The 19,586-nt window shown below is 36.5% G+C and overlaps 1 protein-coding gene across 25 annotated transcripts in view; it reads right to left on the bottom strand.

Moving 5' to 3' along the window:
- The window catches only part of NFASC (neurofascin), a 168,523-nt gene that overhangs the window by 86,523 nt on the left and 62,414 nt on the right, over positions 1-19,586 (bottom strand). For 13 of the 25 annotated variants that reach the window (XM_087889457.1, XM_087889450.1, XM_087889461.1 and 10 more), the window contains 2 exons: positions 12,086-12,274; positions 121-226 (listed from right to left, as the gene is read on the bottom strand). In XM_087889457.1, the coding sequence (XP_087745583.1) occupies positions 121-226; positions 12,086-12,179 (200 nt within the window). In that variant the 5' untranslated portion in view covers positions 12,180-12,274. Of the gene's footprint in view, positions 1-120; positions 227-1,693; positions 1,712-12,085; positions 12,275-19,586 lie in introns of all 25 variants that reach the window. The other 12 variants (XM_034414455.3, XM_060689758.2, XM_087889462.1 and 9 more) reach the window with 1 other exon arrangement.

A 19,586-nucleotide genomic window follows, 5' to 3' on the forward strand; every position in this document is an offset into this window, starting at 1 on the left:
AATAACTTAACCATGAATTCTACAAAAGTCTAGGCACAGCCATTCTTGTAATGATACAGTAATCATTCAGATATTAGTTTGTATACTATTCTTGAGAAAATAAACTACAATTACACTCACGTGGGGGTGGGGTTGCCTTTCGCTTCACACTCAATGAATATATTATCTCTTGGATCTACAATATAATCTTTTGCAGACTGCTTTGTAATTGTAGGAGGCTGAGGCACTGCAAAAGCATATATAAGAGAGGGAAAGAGAAAAAATGAAGGTAAGAGGGGAAAAATACCTTTCCATATGTAATACCATTTGAAATGCAGTTGCTTTTTATTTCACTCAAACTTTTCAAGTCTTGTGAGGTGAGAAAGATGGAATATACATTTTAAAAATATTATAAAATAAAGCAAAGCTAATCTGAAAAAAAAAAGTACTGTCAAACCTGGTCAGTATTTGGAGAGAATCTCATTAGGAAAGCTGTATTGCTCTGTATTGCTGCCAACAAACCTATATGGATCTATTTGTTTAAAGGAGGTTTTACTTATAAATCCTTTTCTTCTATAAGGGGAAGTCAAGAGTGCAGCATACAAATTCATTACCCCAAATGCTCATTTTCCTAATTCTAGAACAGGGCAGCTGATCCTCTGATTTTTTCTCCAGAAGAACAAGGTAGTTCTCAACTTACAATTGTAATTGAGCCCATAATTTCAATTGTAAGTTGGGATGGACAGTAAGTGGTCACCACGAGACTGTGCCCAATTTTCCGACTTTTTTACAGCAGTCATTAAGTGAATGTAGTAGTCATTAAGCAAATTCTTCATTTGATATGGGTTGGGCTTTTTTTTGCTGAAAACCAGAAAACCAGAAGTAAAAATGCCGTAAGTCATGGTTATGTGACCTCGGTGTGCTGCAAATGGTCATAAATGTTGGCCAGTTGTCAAGTGCCCAAAATGTAAGTAGCTTTTTTGAGTCCACCACCTAAGCAACTGGTTGCAAGTTGACAATCACCTGTAAATTAAAAACCACACAACTACACAACTTTTGAATACTTTTCTCCATCCAGTAGATCAGGTCACAAATCGCTCCCATTTTTGTTTAAACTACTTACCTGTATAGTGAAAGAAGTAATTTTAAACACAAGCTGATCTTCCTTGACTTTTCTTGGTGACTTATAAGAATGTGACTACAACTCATTCAAGCATTTCCTGTTGTCTTTCCATTACTTTAACGAACTTTATCTGTAGTCTGGTTGGTTCTTCCCTCTATTCCCCTCTCCCTCCATGGTTGTGGCTCAGAAAATCAGTGTGAACTAACCAGCTACTTATTAAGCACATCTCTCCTGTCTTTTGGACAGAAAGTTTAAAGAAGAAAAGAGTAGTAATTATATTTACATAACTATGTTTTATATTTCAGACCAAGAAAAGTGTCACTTCTCTGAAGAACAAAAATGTGGTTAAAATATTTTCCCCTTTAATTATGATCCACTTTGGAATTCTGAAATTCAGATACCATAATTGCGAGGTTTTATATTTGAGGGCTTTAGTTGAATATAAAGACCAATGTTTTATTCCAACAAGTTAATACAGAATCTACTTCGAACTTGTTAAACACCATACAGGTTGCTGCTATACCCAGGTTTCTTAAAATACAGAGAATGTTATTTTGGGGAGAAAAAAAAAGGTCAGAAAACAAGACTTACATGTATCTTGAATACTTGCTGTTAATTCGAAGGTGTAAGCACAGCAATAAAAAGAGAGAAGAGAGAAACAGGAAGTGTTAATCTAAATGTTTAGATCTAATATTAAAAACCAAAAGGAGTAAACAAAACGTGCCATTTTAATGAATATTAATATTATTAGCTTAAATATATTCCCCTGGGTTCCTGTGAAGAAGAGTTAGAGAAAACTTTAAAAAAGGTGGGAAATGACACAATTAGTAAAATAAATACATACAAATATGAATATGTTCTGACAACAAGAAGTCTACTGAAGACTATTAATGGATAGATTTAATTCATAGTCTAGTTCATAGGCGTTTCTGTAGCCTTCTCCTGTTTAGTGCCCTCTAAATATGTAGGATTACAATTTCCTTAATCTTCTACCATCATAAATTTTAATATCTAGGGCAAGCCCTCACAAATGCTTAAAGTATAGTATTTTAAAGATTTACCTATGCTGTAAAAATCCTTTATGTGGCTTAGAGGTGCGGAAAAATAGGACCTTAAAGACTATTCTGCTTTGTTTAGTTGGTCATATTTTTTGGTAGTTTTAAAAATGCAATTATAAACTGCATTCAAGTGATTTATAGCTTATATGTGATGCATCCTATGCCACTGAGAATTATCTAGGCATCCTTCTTCATGTGGTGAATTTACCTATGACACAGAAGTCTGCACTCCCAGAAGACTGCACCATATTGCTGGCTGTATTTAGTCACATCTACCCAATAACCACGAGAAAAAGTTTTAAATATATACTATTGAATACACATGTTCCAACTCATTTTATCTTAGGAAGATATTACATGATACCATCCACACATCACTTGATGCTCTCTGAATTTTAAAAAAATGATATAACAAATACACCTGTAGTTCTAAAGTTCTAAAGTCAATGAGATAAGATTTCCTTTTATTTAGCGGTGGACAAATTTATAAATAGATTTGTCCATTTTTTTCTTTTTTCCACTCTTAACATTATTTCTTCCTATATTCATCCCAGTCTACAATTGTTCCTTACAGTCTGCATTAAAATTTGCATGTATGTTAATACTAATTTCTCCTTAAATACTTGTTCTCATGCATACTGCTTTTAGAACCATTTCCTAAAACTGTTTTGGTTAATTTTTCATCATTATATGCTTTTATGAATAAATTTCTTCAGTATAAAAATGTTTATGTACGTTTTAAAAAAGATTATATCACAACATTTGAAAAAAGTGAAATTTCAGAACAATTTCAATTTATGTTTTGGTTCAGAAAATGCATGCCAGATGATTTTATCTTAATGCCTATGTTAATTTGATTCCACAAATTTCCAGCCCCATTCTTAATTTTGCAGAAATCAGGCTTATTAAGTTATTTACACCATACTTCATCAACCCATTTTCCCATTTTTAAAATTTCCATGGTAACATATATCTTGTCCTTTTGTTTGTTTATTCAAATATGGTTTGCTATATAACAAATGCCTTCTAAAATCAACAAGTTTTCTGATTCAACAGTTTAATATGCAGATCTGATATCTTACTTTCAATGGTAGAAATATTCTTTAAATCATATCCCTACACTACACCTGTATGCAACACTAATCTCCATGAAGGAGGGAAGCTTCTGGGGTCAGAGAAAAAGTGATCATTTGCCTGGAGAGTTAGCAATTTGCACACTTATCATAAACCCACAGCAGCTGTGACTATTTATACACCACCTGCTCAATTTATAAAACCTGGAGCCTTTCAAGCTTACAAAAAGGAGATGAATTAATTAGCTAAGTCTCTGCCATGAACAATGGGCGGACATGAGAGGACTAAGAGAGACCAAGCACTTTCTCTGTTAAATAAAAGGAAGATTAAAAATCCAATTCTCTGGCAGCTTGCATGAAGGGAAGGCACACAGCAGAGCCTGATGTCCCTAAAGTGAGAAAAGAAAGTAAATCTTTGAAATGGGTCCAGCTAGGTAAAACAGATGTTTGCCATGCCTTCCACTGATTTGGGATGACCAGTTTCTGATTCACTCTATCCTAAGGTTCTGTGATTATAAACACTGCTTCCAAGTAGTTGCTATGTTATAATTTTTGTCCAGTCACTTTAATGAAAGATCATGCATACAGTCCATATTAATATCTATTTTCTAGCAAACTTGCCAAAATGTCACTAAATCAACGCAAACTGATTGTTCAATCTTAAATCATAATTTTTCCTTTTTTATCTTGTTCGGGGAACCTGAACCAAGAGGATTGATAAAAAGAGGGATTATAAATTAATCTGTCCTAAAGCAACCATCACTGAGAAATGGTGAAAAAATATGGGAAGAGGGTTCTCCCCCGCCTCCACAGCGAAGTCACTAAAAGTATATTTTGAAATTGAATCAAAGCAATTTTTTGTCACTATTTAGGATTCAGGTCTTCACAATTAATGGTTAAATTCAGAATTTATTGGCTACTTTTTTTTCTTAATATATGTGATGCATCAATTTATTTATTTATATTTTTATTTATCAGGTTTAGATACCATCCATCTCACTTTCAGAATGGCCCTGGGCAGTTTACAGCTAAAAGTATAAAAACCATAGTAAAAATACAATACATCAGTAAAATGGGAGCCAAGTAAGAAACAAAGATAGAATAAGTTAAAGGGTGGGGGGGGGGTTGCCTTCAAGGTCTTAACAATCCCCAGGACTGCACATCACTCGGGGAGTCCATATCAGTTGGTAAAGTCAGGTCTTCACACTGAAAGATCAGAAGAGTGGGGGCTCACCTCACTTCTGGGAGGAGAATATTCCAGAATGCAACGGCAATAGTACAGAGGGCTCTCTTCCTGAACCATGTCAGTTGAAATTCTTTAACTGACAGGGCCCATAACATACCTTCCCTGCTTGACCAGGTGGACAGTTTGATATAGGGGTAAGATGGTTCCTCAGGTAACTTGAACCCATGTGATGTAGTGCTTTAAAGGTAATATCAACTGAAAGAAAACTGGCATCCAATGCAGGCCACACAGCAAAGGTATTACATGTGCCACTCTTGAGACACCCAAAATTGTTCATACAGCTATATTCTGTACCAGCTGTACTCTTCAGAGATATCCCTGTGTACAGTGCATTGTAATAGTTCATAAAGCAGATGACCAGGGCAGAAATGACTGAGAGAAGGCCTCCTGAGCCAGGAAGGGGCCTAACTCATACACGACACCAAGTTGAGCAAAGCCCTCCTAGTTATGGTTGCTACCTACTCCTTAAACAAGAATCTAGGACAGTGATGGTTAACCTTTTTGTCGATTCCTTGATTCCTGTGCATGTGTTTTCACTTTTCACTAAGTTTAAACGTGTGTATCTCTGTGTGTGGTGGGGAGCAGAGCTCTTTCCGAGAAGAGATACGGCGGTCACTGTGTATTTTCAGGGCAATGAGAAGACTCAGGAAGAGCTCCGCTACACACACACACACACACACACATTTAAACTTAGTGAAAAGTGAAAAGACATGCACAGGAATTGAGAGGCTTTCTCTCTCTCTTCTTCCACACCAAGTGCTCTTAAACTGGTTGCCATGAAAAGGTAACTGGCCCGTGTTCCTCCGCCCTCCGTAAGCTCTCACTACCAGTAATAAGCTCTCTGTGCAGAAGACGAGGAAGCTCCTCAGAATCCTTCCATGTCCCCAAAATCCCGCTTCTGAGGAACTGAAACGTGCTGCTTCTGCTGGCTCTGGGAGTTGGAGGGTCAGCTTGCCTGGCGCTCAAGCCTGGCTGGGGGAGGCGCTGCCTGCTACACCCCTCAAGTGCAGCTGTGCTTGGAGAGCACCGTGCGCTGAAAGTGAAGCACAACCTCCTTTCTGGCTACAGCGGAGCCAATGAGTCAAAAGAAGGCCAGGTGGGGGTGGTGAGGGCTCTGTGAGCGGGGAGGAGCAAGGGGGAGTGAGAGTGAAGGCAAAGAGCTATGTGTTAACCCAGCAGGAGTGGGAAAGGTTTTGTGGGCATTGCGCGCGGCTCCGTCCTCTTCCTTCCTAGCTGGGCAATGGAGCAAACCGTGCGCAGCTGGCAGCATGACTTACACTTGTCTTTTTCTGGGTGCGGGGCTTCTGCTTGTAGGCACTGGCAGCAGGTCAAGGCAGAAACATGGGGGAGGCAGGCAATCCTGATGCCCTCTGCGGGTGCTTGTTTGGCATGGCCACAGGCAAGCTGAGATATAGTGGGATGGAGCGCTATGGTCGCCCTTGGCTCTCCCCTTTGGCATGGAGGGGAGGACTGCTCCCCTGCGTTCCTCCCTGCCCCTCACGCATGTGCGTGCATCTCCTGCATGCACCCCGCCCCCCGCTGCAGAGTCCAGAAAATCAGTTGGCCAGCCGGAGATGCGTGTGCATATGCAGTGGAACTGAGCTGGGCAACGGCTCGCATGTCCACAGAGAAGGCTCCACGTACCACTTGTGGCACGCATGCCATAGGTTCGCCATCACAGATCTAGGAGGACTTCCAGATTGTACTGTATTTGTCTAGGGCAGTGCAACTGATCCAAGACCAAAGATGATAAAGCTCTGTATACAGATGAGTTGAATATAGCCATCTTTTTGTCTCATTGGGCTAGTCAGATATGTGAAAATCCCATATATGTCAAGTATGAGGAAAAAAGGGAGAAAAGTAATGCAATAACTAAATAAAAATCCTCAGTGCAACATTCATCAAAAGCTTCAATTCTCAAACTGCAAATACTACTTCTAAAATGAACTTATGATATGTGCTAAAAGTTTTAACCATAAATCTGATTTTTCTTTAAATGTAACAATTTTCAGAAATGTTTAATATTATTTAGTCTCATAGTATTTTTAACTGCTGGAAATGCTTACATAATTTATAATATAGAAAACACAGTGAATATTGTATACTTTAAATCTTGGCCACTTTAAACTAATTCAAGTATTTTTCTGCTATGCTATTATTCAACCACATAATTAGTTGGCTATCATGTTATGCACCAGGATGATAAAATAACTTTCAATGTTTAGACACTCTGTCCAACATGCAGTGCAGATTTAGGATTGTTTGGAGAACTACTTATCAAGAGTTGCCAGGAACCTCCAGAAACATCCTGCAGACTTTTATACACGTAGAGGATAAAGGGACTAGCATGAACTTCCCCTCCTCACCCAGGAGGCTAATTCAGTCTATCGTCACAGCTGGCATAATAAATGAGTTGATGGTAAAATATTTAATTATTTGCCAGATCATATTTAATTATAAAATCCATCACTAAACATTTTTTCAGCATTATCATAACTTTGAACAGTCATTAAATGAAGGATTGCGAGTTGAAGACTACCTCTAAACCTAGTCTTGAGAAATGATTGCTGATGACACTATCCATCACAAACATAAAACATGCTGCTCTAAACAAAACATCACTCCTCATGAAGACTCTGGATAAATAAAAGTGGTACTTTTAATGGAATCACATGTTGCCTGAGAGCTAAGCTCATGAACAAAATCCTGAACAAATTCAATGAGCAGTGAAAATCTGAAAAAAAGAGAAATATGCATGCAAGCAGTAGCTTATTAAAAACTTGATTTATATCACTTTATGAGGTTTTTTTTAAAAAAAATGTTAGATACATTTATATTAATAAAATCAGCACATCAATATGAAATAAAATTGATGAATAAATGTCCTTATGATGAAGGGGATGTCCCATGGCATATTTGCAACTTATATGAACATAATGCAAACAATAATGCCTTTTATGTTACTTAGTTTTTCTCAATCTGGGATCAGATTCTAAGGAGTCTTACTTATTCCATTAGAAGATACTATTTTTTTTAATATAGCAATAGCATGTAGACTTATATACCGCTTCATAGTGCTTTTACAGCCCTCTCTAAGTGGTTTACAAAGTCAGCATATTGCCCCAACAATCTGGGTCCTCATTTTACCCACCTCGGAAGGATGGAAGGCTGAGTCAACCTTGAGCCGGTGAGATTCGATCTACTAAACTGCAGCTAGCAGTTAGTTGAAGTAGGCTGCAGTACTGCACTCTAACCACTGCACCACCTCGGCTCTAAATATAAAAGAATATCTCCTACACATTAGCAAAGTTCCAAAGGAAAGTAAATTTACTTACTTTCAAAAGTACTTACATACTTTACTTACATACTTAAAATATACAACTGAAATCATGAAAAAAACAATGTTATGAATTAAAATAGGCATCCTTCCTCTCTTTTCAATAAATAAGGAATCCTGAAAAAAGACACGTCTAATGAGAAACAAGCCATAAGTAATTTTGGATTTGTTTTTTCAATAATAAACTAGTGTTATTTTTCTCATGTTTCTTAATGACAGTTACCACTCAAAAGAAAACAAATTAATGAGCCTTTCTTGATCATCAGAGAAGATCTCCTATATAGACTCTATGGATTAAACAACATTAATTCAGTAGAATTTTTGTGATTAGTGATTTAGCAAAAAGCTTCCTACTGGATGGCAGAACAAAGAACAGAAAATACTTAATCTTTAAGTAAAACCAATAAAAGTAAATCCATCTTTTTCTCATAAATAAAACCAGAATTATATACATGTCCAGGAAAGCATTTTTTTTTCTTGTGGAGGATCATATTTCTTCAGAGATGCCAGACTTTTTGAGGGATTGGCTTATTCTACTTTTTCATATCTGTCCATCAAGTTGGGCAAGAGAAGCATGCTGGGTCCTATTTATTAGCAATTATCATATGGCAGGACCCAGGAGGTGTGCTTTTCTATAACCATGCCTGCCTCTAGACACCATACTGCACATTTTGCAAAGATTTGAAGACCTGGCTCTTTTCCCAGGGACAAGGGCCTGGGGAATATTTGATCCCCACTATTGCTGAATGTGTTTTGACTGTTGGTTGGAAATAGTCGCTTTCAATTTTTTTATACAGCATATATTTATATTGTACTTTAATTGTTTTAGCCACCCACACCCACATTATTGAAATGGGAATCTATATAAATCAGTATAAATCAGTATAAATAAATAAATAAATAAATAAACAAACAAATAAATAAATAAATAAATAAATAAAGAAAGAAAGAAAGAAAGAAAGAAAGAAAGAAAGAAAGAAAGAAAGAAAGAAAGGTATTGTATACATGCTTGCATGTTTGGGTCTAGAGTCAAAAAATGGCTGGGACTAAAACCAAAAGGGTCTGAGGATACTTCTTTTCTTTTTACACCACTCCCATCTCTCTGATTCAACAATATTCTACTTCATTCTTCCAGTTTACCATTTTTTCCTCTGTATTTGCCACTGCCTTCTCCATCTTTTCAATGCCTTCCTACCTCATTGCCTGAAACTAGGTTGAGGTCTGCATGAAATGTAATTATAGGGAGTTTACATTTTACAATGTACATTATCGATGGCTGATATAATGAAATTAGTCCATGGGAGTGTCAATATTTTAGAGGGCCACATTGTCCAGTGCATCTGACCAGAATCCAAGGCTGCAAAGTAAACTCATTTCTTAAGAAGTGTGTCTGTTAATCACAGAGAGACCTACCTCTGAATGAACATGTTTAGAATTGTATTGCAGAGCATCCTACTCCTTCTCAATGGAGAGTAAATCCCACTGAGAAAAATAAAACTAAAGAAACTTCATCCTAATGAATTAAACTTGTTAGCCTATATGCAGTTGTTATACAGAGGCTTCAATTAACTTAGGTGGTTACAAAGCTGGCAGCATGTATGAGCATTTTGCCTTCTGACATTTATTGTAGTAAAAAGAAGTTTAAAGTATAAAACTTTGAAAACTAATACTGCTGAAGTATAGCGTTTGCTAAAATAAAAAGCTAGAGAGGGACAGAGGAAGAAGTCCCAGTTATTGACTCTGCAGTTATTATTTAGTAGTAATTTTTCCATATTACAGTGCATTTCAACAGTTAATTCTTTCCAATACTCTGTGCCATTTCAGTGCTACAACTGTGGCACTTCTATGCACAAATGTTACCTATTTCTTATCATTATAATAAATAATGTGCAATTAATGTGCAATTATAAAATGTACAATTAAAACATTGTAGCATCTGTTGGTATTTCATTGAAATAGCCTTGTCTGCTTGCCAGTTCCTGCAGCACTGAAGTGGAAGCATTGCACAGCCCTCAAAATAAGGGTTTTTGGAATGAGTTAATTTGGGGTAAAAGGTTTATTTGGGACTTCCAGGTAAGAAATGGTCAACTAAATAAAAAGTGAAGCCAACAATTGTGGTCGAAGGAAAAGCCACTCTTCATAATTCCTTACTGGATAAGGAGAAGAAATTGCCCACAAGTGCTCCATACAGTAGCTTCTCATGAGGAGACCAGAAGATAGTACTCTCTAGTGGGTTTAGAGCTCTGGGAAATGAGTGCATAGCGATGTTTGCTCAAACCACGTTTCCTATCTTTTAAAGGGCATGGGGTCACACACTTCCTTTTCTAATCACTTTCAGAAATTGCTTGTTAGTTGCTTTTCAGCTATCAGGAACCTTTGGGATTGACAGGTTTTATAGTACTTGCTGAGTTTCTTTCAATCCTTAGCAAAATAATACAAGTTTTACCTAACAAGATTGCCACTGTTTTGAAAGTGGATTTAAAAATAACAGGCTACAAGAATGATATGGAAAAAGATGCTACTCAAGTTATAAAAAAGAAACTGGCTGATGTCTTAATAATACAAACAACAAACCAAGACAGTGTCCAGGATAATTTTCCTGTACTGAATTTACAAAAGAGGCTTCTTAAAAGTTTGAAAACTTTTGCAAGACAAAGAAAAAAATTAAATCAAATTCTAAGACATTATTTGGAGGGATTAAAGATCAAGGTTGTTAAAAGTAAAAGGAAGAAATTTAAAATTGGTTTACTTGCTCAGGGTTAAACATAACTTGTTGTTATCGGTGATAATCCTTAACTAACATGCTGATTGGAACTGAAATATCAAGATAACACATAGAATATGGGAAGAAGAGCTCATTTATTGTATCTGAAGAAAAAGTGATAGGTTACTATAATTGTTTATACTTGAGAAGGGGAATCATTTATTTATAAATTAGTTTCTTTTTCTTTTACAACTTTATTTTTTCTTTTTTTCTTTTCTGCACTTTTTAATTTTACTTTTCTATTTTTTAGATTGTATTAGTTTTTATCTTTGTAAGATAAAGGAAAAGGGGTTAATCTAACTACTAGAGAAAGGTTGTTCCATCACACAGGAGCTGTCACTGAGAAATAACATCTCTTGTCCTTAGTCTTCTTCACAAGAACACCCCAAGAAGACAGCCTGATTCTAGATAGAGAAATGGTTTCTGGTAAGAATTTCTATCAATCAAGCTCAGACACTACAAAAACCTACTGCAACTAACACTATAGTTATTCTATTACCACACACAAAAGACAGAAGTCAGATAGAAAAGGAGCGGCACATTCCACAACTATCATTCTCAACCCAACATAGTGTAATTTATTACACATAGTTTATTGTGTTCACATCTTGTTTATAAATAACCTAAGGGCAATTAAGAAAACAAAGGCAAAATTAAAATCTGCCAGAAGTCAATACAGGACTAATGAAGTCATACAATTTTTAATACAAGTCTCACCCTCAGCATGTATGGATGGTGTCACTTTAACATACCTCAGAAAGTATATTTACAGTTGAAGTTTCTTATGAACTTCAGCATTTGTACTTTTTAGAATGCAGCAGATGATTCTGATGCTGACCCTAATTTCCAGGACCCCCTAGCTAAAGGATAAGCCTCATCCTCCAGCTCGAAGGAGAAATATGTACTAGGCTTTCTGATAATATTCTAGACTGCGTTGGTTTCTGAGGGGTGAAATCTTTAAAATATTGTATTTTCTTCCTCAAAAGAAGCTATATCTCAAAGCCCTGTTTGGTATCATTCTAAAGATGGAACTGAATTCTTTTGAATACTCATAACTGCTGGTCACCTTCATCTTGACAAGTAAAAAACAAAGCAAGAGTATGCTTCATTATATGTGCTGAGTTAGATCAGAACTAAGACAAGTCAAGTGATGTATGGATTCCATGAAACTCTGAATGCTTTTAATCAGAATGGCTTGATGCGATTTCTAAATCTCCCAAATTATTTTATTTGAGGTAATTAACACTATACCTTGAACTACACTATTCCTCGAGGAAGAAAGACATCTAGGCAATGGTGCAGCGGTATACTAAGAGTATCCCTAAGTTATCTTTATAAATTGGGTTCATTTATATTGAAATCCTATTGACTGCCTACTTAATGGTAAATGATTATGATTTCAACTCTTCTCAAGATCACTGCTCTTCCTTGCTAGGTTATTCATGATAGCATGCCTGAGAAGCTTGATGAAGATGAATTGATAAAATATAAATCAGTGAACTTACGATCCCGTGGGACTTCAATGGCTCTGATGAGGTTATGAAGATATGAAGCGAGCACCACGACCATATAGGTTAGGAGATACCTTTGAATTACCATGTTGAATATTTGGCTAAGATTCTATGTCCTCAGTTTCCTCCAAGAAGGCAAAGTGGTGCCTTTACTGCTGAAGTATACCAAGGTGTTTTGAATTACTATAAAAAAGAAAGAAAGAAAGAATTAGTAAGCTACTACTGTATTAAAATTCATATATGCCTCATTTTTTTCTAAATCTTTGCTGGAATAAGACAAACGAGAACAAAATACACAATCAGTTACTTTCTTGGTCTAAGTTCAGATGACAACATCCAGTTATCTTGAATGTTTGTTTTTTTTAAAAAACTAAGCAGGGGCAGGTATATTTAGTATTTAAATTCACTGTAATATGTAGAGTTCTTAAACAATTCCTTTGGCCCAAGACACATTACTTGTGTATAGAGGTACTGCACTGTACAATTGGTCATTTTTTGAATAAATGAAAATTATATCACTAATGTTAATAGGAAAGGGAAAGGAAGAATTATTTTTGTGGAAGGCTGTGCACACGCCACTCGAGAGAACATTCACACTAATTTCACTAGAGCTTTCTTTCAAAAATTCCATGAACTTATCCCATCTACCATCTCTCCTAATATTCCACTCTTAAAGTATTGGTATTTCTTTGAAAAAAAGAAGTATTATTACAAATAGCAAGAATGAGTAAGAACAAATGATCTGAAATAACATTTCCTGCAGTTCTTGCAACTACCCAGCTCAACTTTTTATTTGCCTTCTCAAAGAGCAGAGAGATTGTGCAAGCAAGTTATCTTTTCCTGCACTGATTTTTCTTCAGAGCTTAGTATGTCCCTAAAATGCCAATGCAAGTTAACAAGTTCACTTCCCTGCTTTAATTGATTAGAACCTTCTGGTCAGCTGGCAACTGCTACCTGAAACTGACCAAACCTTAATCAGTTTCAAACTGAAGGCTTTTATTGTCCTAAACACTGTATTGGTTGGAAAATAATATTATTACCATTATATTTGTGAATGAAGACTACTTGTACATGGGAATGGGAACGGGTTTCAATGTCCAAACAGAAATTGGCAGAATATTATTCCCCATGTTTTTCTCCATTCTTTTCCAATTTCTAGAACTGCTTTGTTATTTAAGAACAAGAATGCTATCTCTGCAAATATTTCACTTGTTGATTGCTTGGGATGCAGCATACAGGATAGGCAACAATAATTAGTATGCTGCTTGAGGTCTGAGAAGTACTGAAAGATTTTGCTGGATGAAACAAATGTTGCCAACTTATTTGTGAAAACATTAACATTAAACTAGGTCCAAATGCAGGCTCTCTAAAACAGAGAAACCTAAGTGCTGCCAGCTGCACTGACATCTTCTTATAAGCAGGCAATTCACCATTTTCCTAAGAGTAATTTGCTGCCATGCTTGTGTGAGTGGGTAGTTTGTAGTCAGGAGACACACACAGTACTATTTGCCCACAGTTGACATCAAATCAGGACACAGCCCACATTGTACCGACCTTTACTGTTCCTGAGTCTGAAATTCTACCCACAACCTTAGTAATGCAAAAATGATAGTGTTCTACAAAGATGCTGATAGTGCAATTGATCTAAAAAAGCACACATCATAACCAGTACCAAGAACCTTTTCATAATCATTAAGATGCTGCTCAGGAGTGGCATGACCTGGCACGTAGACAAGTTTCAAGGAAAAAGCATCCTCCTGATGGAGCAGGTTCTGGATGCAACCTTCAGATGGAAAACTGGAAACCTTTTAAATGTGTGCTAAATATAAAATGCAGAGTCAATTTCTTCTGTGGGTAAATAACAGGCCTATTTAAACTATCTCCGGACAAAAGTATCTTCCATGCAGGCAAATACCTGCCAGAAAACCTTGGAAAAGCCTTGACGTACCAGTTCCACTACTTTGAAGGATAGATCCAATGTATATTGTTTCTTGGAATATCTTGCATAGATTTCTTTAGCCCGATCAGATAGGCCAAACTAAGAAATCAATGGCATATTCGCCAGTGTTACTGTAATAGAATCTTGCAATCTGAATGTATTCCTCCCCCCGTCTAATGTTATCTTAGTTTGAACTACAGAAGGGGGCATTTGTTCATTAAACCCCCAAACTCTGGGGTTTTTATGCTACATCTGTGAACTTGATGGAAATCCACCCCACCCAGGTCAATTTCTGGCAAAACAAGCTGTAATTTCTTCTCCATTGAAAGGTGATTAAACCACCATTTCCCTCATCTGAAATAATCTCTCAATATATTATCAGAATAATCATGAAGATTTTCCCCAAAGACTGTGCTATAACATGCAAAGTTGTCTTTTAATATAACCAAATGTATATATCCTGAACTGTGGTGGAATGTAGCCTGGATTCCCAGGAGAGAGGGGCTGATTCCAGAGGACCAAGAGACAGTGAAGTTTAGATAATTTGGTTGGGAGAAAGAGATTTATGATGATTCCTTCCTAACAATTCTCAGAGTATATCTTTGATAGTGCAAGTAGTTGCTTTAGTTTGGCAAGATTTCTGTCTATAGATGAGGAATGATAAATGAAATTGCTTGGAAATAAATGTGTCTTTCTTGGTTCTTGGGGCCTGACAGTAATCTTGGCTTTTGAAGGTTTTTATAATCACCATAGTTCTATGTACCGATAAAGATACTTCACTGCATCTGTCCAGTCATTCTTGTCCCTAATTTAAGGTATTTTTCTAGCACATTTTTCAAAACAAATATTTCTTATATGATTAAAACCTACTGTGGATTAAATTGCTTCCAAGTTATGATCCTTCAAGAGATGCAGCATTATTCTACCACTTCTGAATGCAAAAGGATGGCTTTGTGACACAGAAAAAAGATGGAAGAAATAAACCACATCACTGCACTCCAGATGTTCTTATGACTGTAAGCCAATGTAGCAATGCAAGACAAAATGGAAAGGTGAATGCTACATTTTAATTAAAATGATCTTGTGTACTGCAGGACAATTAAAAAGCAAGCTTTCTACTGTATTGTTCATCTGTCTTGCTTTTAAGTAATCAAGGATCATTTTTAATTACAATATGTTGAATTTGTTCCCAGGTAGAAACCATTTAAATAATAGATTCAAGTTTCCACAGGCTGAGAAATTCTCTATTGTCCAACATTTGACATGATCTAGGAAACAGGATAGAGTGGAGAAACACCTAATGCCATATAGTTCATGACAAATTATATTTAGCTTTGAATTAATTCATTTCCAGTATCTGTGTGAATAATTAACATTCTATTAAAAAGGAATCTAAAAGTAATTTCATCTCATTTGGGTACTAATTATAGTCACAAAGAAAAAGCTCACACACCACAAAAAAAGATACTAAAATAATAACCAGCTGAATGAATGTATGGGTTTTTTTTTCAGATGCAGATGGTGACGTTGGAAACTAACTGGATTCCTTTATTCTTATAATCAAAGCTTTCCTTGTAAAAAATGAAGCAAGTTAATATAAAATTATTATGGCTATCATTAGAGAAGAAGATATATAAAAAGTCTAAAAATATCAAGCCACAATTACATAAAGATACATATGTAAGGCAGAAGCAAACTATATTTCAAACTACTTTCCCTCCTCAATTCTTAAGATGAAATACAATCAGGTGAAACAAACCCTGAAGCAAAAGATAAAAGATACAGAGCAGCAAGCAAATCTGTCACCAGTATACAACTGAAACACCCAGCCATCGGAAAGCTTTCTCTCTTAAACTTTAATTTGTTTATTATCTATTAAGATTGTGTCTGTGCGTATGTGTTGATTCACAGGGCATTCTACTTGCACTGTTCTAGGACCATAATAAACTGAATTTATATTGAAATAAACAAAAATAAATAAATAAGCAAATAAACAAATAAATAAACAAACTAATAAATAAACAAGAACTAAAAAACTAGGAAAGGAAAAATCTGGTTGATACTTTGTCCTTAACAAAAATCATTAGTTTATTAATAAATATACAATACTACTATAATATTATGAGTAAAATATTATTGAAAACAATAATAAAAGATACATTCATCAAGAATCATAAGGTACAACACTTAATGATAGTCATAGGGTAAATAATAAGCAATCCGGAAACAATATCAATATAAATCGTAAATATACAAGCAACAAAATTACAGTCATACAGTCATAAGTGGAAGGAGATGGATGGTGGGAATGATGAGAAGATTAATAATAGTGTAGACTGAATGGGTGGCACATATTGCTTCAGAGAGACAACGTTGTAGTCATAGCTTACATCAACAATCACAACAGAACAAGTCTGAAAAGTCTATAAAAGAAAATCTATTGATAAGGTGAGCAGTATGTATGAACAGCCCATATACAGGTAGTCTTTGACTTACAATCATAATTCAGCTCAAAATTTCTGTTGCTAAGTGAAAGAGTGGTTAACTGAATTTTGCCCCATTTTACAACCTATCTTGCCAGAGTTGCTAAGCGAATCACTGCAGTTGTTAAGTTAGAAACACGGTTTTCAAGTGAATCTGGCTTCCCCATTTACTTTGCTTATCAGAAGGTCACAAAAGGTGATCACATGACCCGTGACATGGCAACCATCATAAATATGAGTCAATTGCTAAGCATCCAAATTTTGATCACATGATCATGGAGATGCTGCAATGGATGTAAGTGTGAAAAATGGTCATAAGACATTTTTTTCAGTGCCATTGTAACTTCAAACAGTCATTAAACAAACTGTTTTAAGTCGAGAACTACCTGTATAAAGAGTGACTAAAAAGTCTCTGATACAGTGCTGGGTTCCTCTCGGTTTGGCCCGATTTGGCTGAGCCGGTAGAGGTGACGATATGATGTCACGGAACCGGTTCTCTTTGTTCGGGAGCTGCCTCCCCCCGTGTTATTCTTACCTTTTATTTGGCCCTGCCCCCAATCTATTCGCTGCCCCCCGAGTCCCAACTGATCGGCTAGAAGGAAAAAAACTGTTTAAACTCTTGCCGTGGGGTTTCAAAGGGCCGCCCTACAGCTGATCAGTGTTAAAAGGCCAGTGCACTCAAAAAACAAATGAGTAGACCGGTGCCTCCAAAAACAAATGGGTAGACTGGTGCCTCCAAAAACAAATGAGTAGACCGGTGCCTCCAAAAACAAATGAGTAGACCAGTGCCTCCAAAAACAAATGGGTAGACCGGTACAGCTCTGCAAGCAGTTAAAAGCCTGGTAGACCAGTACCTCTGCTAAATCCTAAAGAATTGTCACATGACCATCAAACCACGCCCACAAAATAAGCCACACCCACAGAACCAGTAGTAAAAACATTTAGAACCCACCCCTGCTCTGATATCTTTGCAAATATGGGGGGGGGAGCAAGAGCAAAAGCAAAAGGAAGATGGGTATGAATAGAAAAGCACCAGAATATCTTCTTGACACATATAGAGAAATTAAGTATCTTGCAGCAGAGAACAGTTTTAATCAGCTATTGAAAGCCATCAGGACATTTTAGGTAGCAATTAAGCATTTAATTTTTATTTACATTTGCAGGAGGAATAATAAAGTACCAGATGCTAATGTTCCCACAAAGACACTTTGTAAAGCTGCTTCATAGGTTTTATTCATATAATTACAGGTGATTGAACACAAACATATTCCTGAAGGAGGTTCTTCACCACATTGTAAGTAATGAGGTACACTGTTAATTGTTTATATTACAAAGAAAATGAAAGATTTAAAGGTGTACTTAAAGTGTCACTGACAAGAAGCATCATCTTCCAAGGTCTACTAAATTTTGCCTATGTCATTCAGCTTCCTTTCCTCTCCACATTATCCCATGATTCAAAGATTTCTGTGCAACAACAATTTCTGGAAGATTCTTTCTTTTGCTTTAAAGTCGTCACAGACATTTGAGTTTGACTATCTGATAATTCTCTCAATTTGCCCTATATTGTGATAGCTTTTTTAAAATGCAACAAGCACAAAACATTTTAAAAATAAAAATTGTAAGGGAAATGTGTGTATGTGTGTGAGTAATACAGGAATTTTCTTTATTATATATTCCTTTTTATCAAGCACGATTAATGGATGCACTGCTGAATGCAATTAAACATTTCATCACTAATGTGGAAACTATTTAAGAAAGGCATATCATGTCCCAAGGAACTAAAACTGTATTCCATCCTATCAGGAGATGGATGGTATTTCCCTTTTATCCGTTAGCGTGTCAAATTATTTAGATGAAGTTTTGCTTGGACTGATTATCCTAAGGCAGTCAGTTTCAGCTCATTTGCAAAAAAAGTGTCAAGATTCCTAACAGTGTTTTCTGAATCTTTGCATATGTGGCAGGAATAATTACAACTCCCTTAAGTGTCAGGTTACATGGCCTGGGCACCTCCTTGTGGTGACTGCTGAAGAAGATAGAAGAGGAGTCTTTGTAAATGATTGAAGCCTGGGAAACGGGCCCCTTGTCAATCAACAGGAGTGCTGATTTACGACCAGTTTACCAGATACTTAGGAGCCAAGGGCACAGCAGCACAGGGAAACAACAATCAACAATTTAATAGCTGGCCATCAATATTCCAAACAACAACTAAAAGCTACACACAACCAGGCACCACATAAATACTATGCATAGAACAGTCCAGGGGCACAAATTTTGGAGATTGAGAAGTTTCCTGAAGATGAGCTCCAACATAAGTCTGAAAGCTTAGAAGAATAAACCTCTAGACCCAGTGAACAACTCAGATGGGATCCTGTAACATTATCCTGGAACACATACAGTCTCTGTATCCCTTGTGCCCGAGCCAAGATCCAGGCCATCCCCCATGCTCAGTCAACCACCTTGTGTAAACTGCTGGTTACAGAAGAAAAAGTATCTTGGTCCTTCTGGATCCCAAGACCTCAGCAATAAAGATGGGGATGCAATTGGAGTTTTTCACAAAACCTTTTCCTATGGAACCCCCAATCTCCTACTGGAAGCTTTTGATCCCTCAAGTGCAAGCCTCTCCATCCGCTACAATTATTGACCCCTAAAGTAATCCCTGTGTTGTACCTATCCATCAAACCCTCTGTCCTGATTAAAAGGTCAGAAGAAGATAAAATTCAGGAAATTACAGGTCAAAGTAAACAAGTATAATTCAGGTGCCTTTTAAAAAGAAAATGTCAGATAAAAGAAATTTGGAAAAAAGAATGGGAAGGGAAGGCACATTGAGACTTGCAAGATTCTGTAACCTTATGGTAAAAATGGTATTAACATGAATAACTATGGCTTCACAGTCTGGTCACCTTTGAAGAGCTGACACCCGTTGATATGACTGACTCGAATGGTAGACTAGACAGATGTTATTTTGGCTTTGCCTGCTCTCTCTATATGTTGTGACGGTCTTAAACAAGAAAGCCATAATGGATGTCCTAAATTACCTAGTGGGTCAAGAATCTGATGTTAGCAGAAATACTTT

The sequence above is a fragment of the Pantherophis guttatus genome, chromosome 3 (genome assembly GCF_059756535.1).
Source record: "Pantherophis guttatus breed Tessera chromosome 3, ASM5975653v1, whole genome shotgun sequence".
In the NCBI taxonomy this organism is placed as follows: Eukaryota; Metazoa; Chordata; class Lepidosauria; order Squamata; family Colubridae; genus Pantherophis; species Pantherophis guttatus.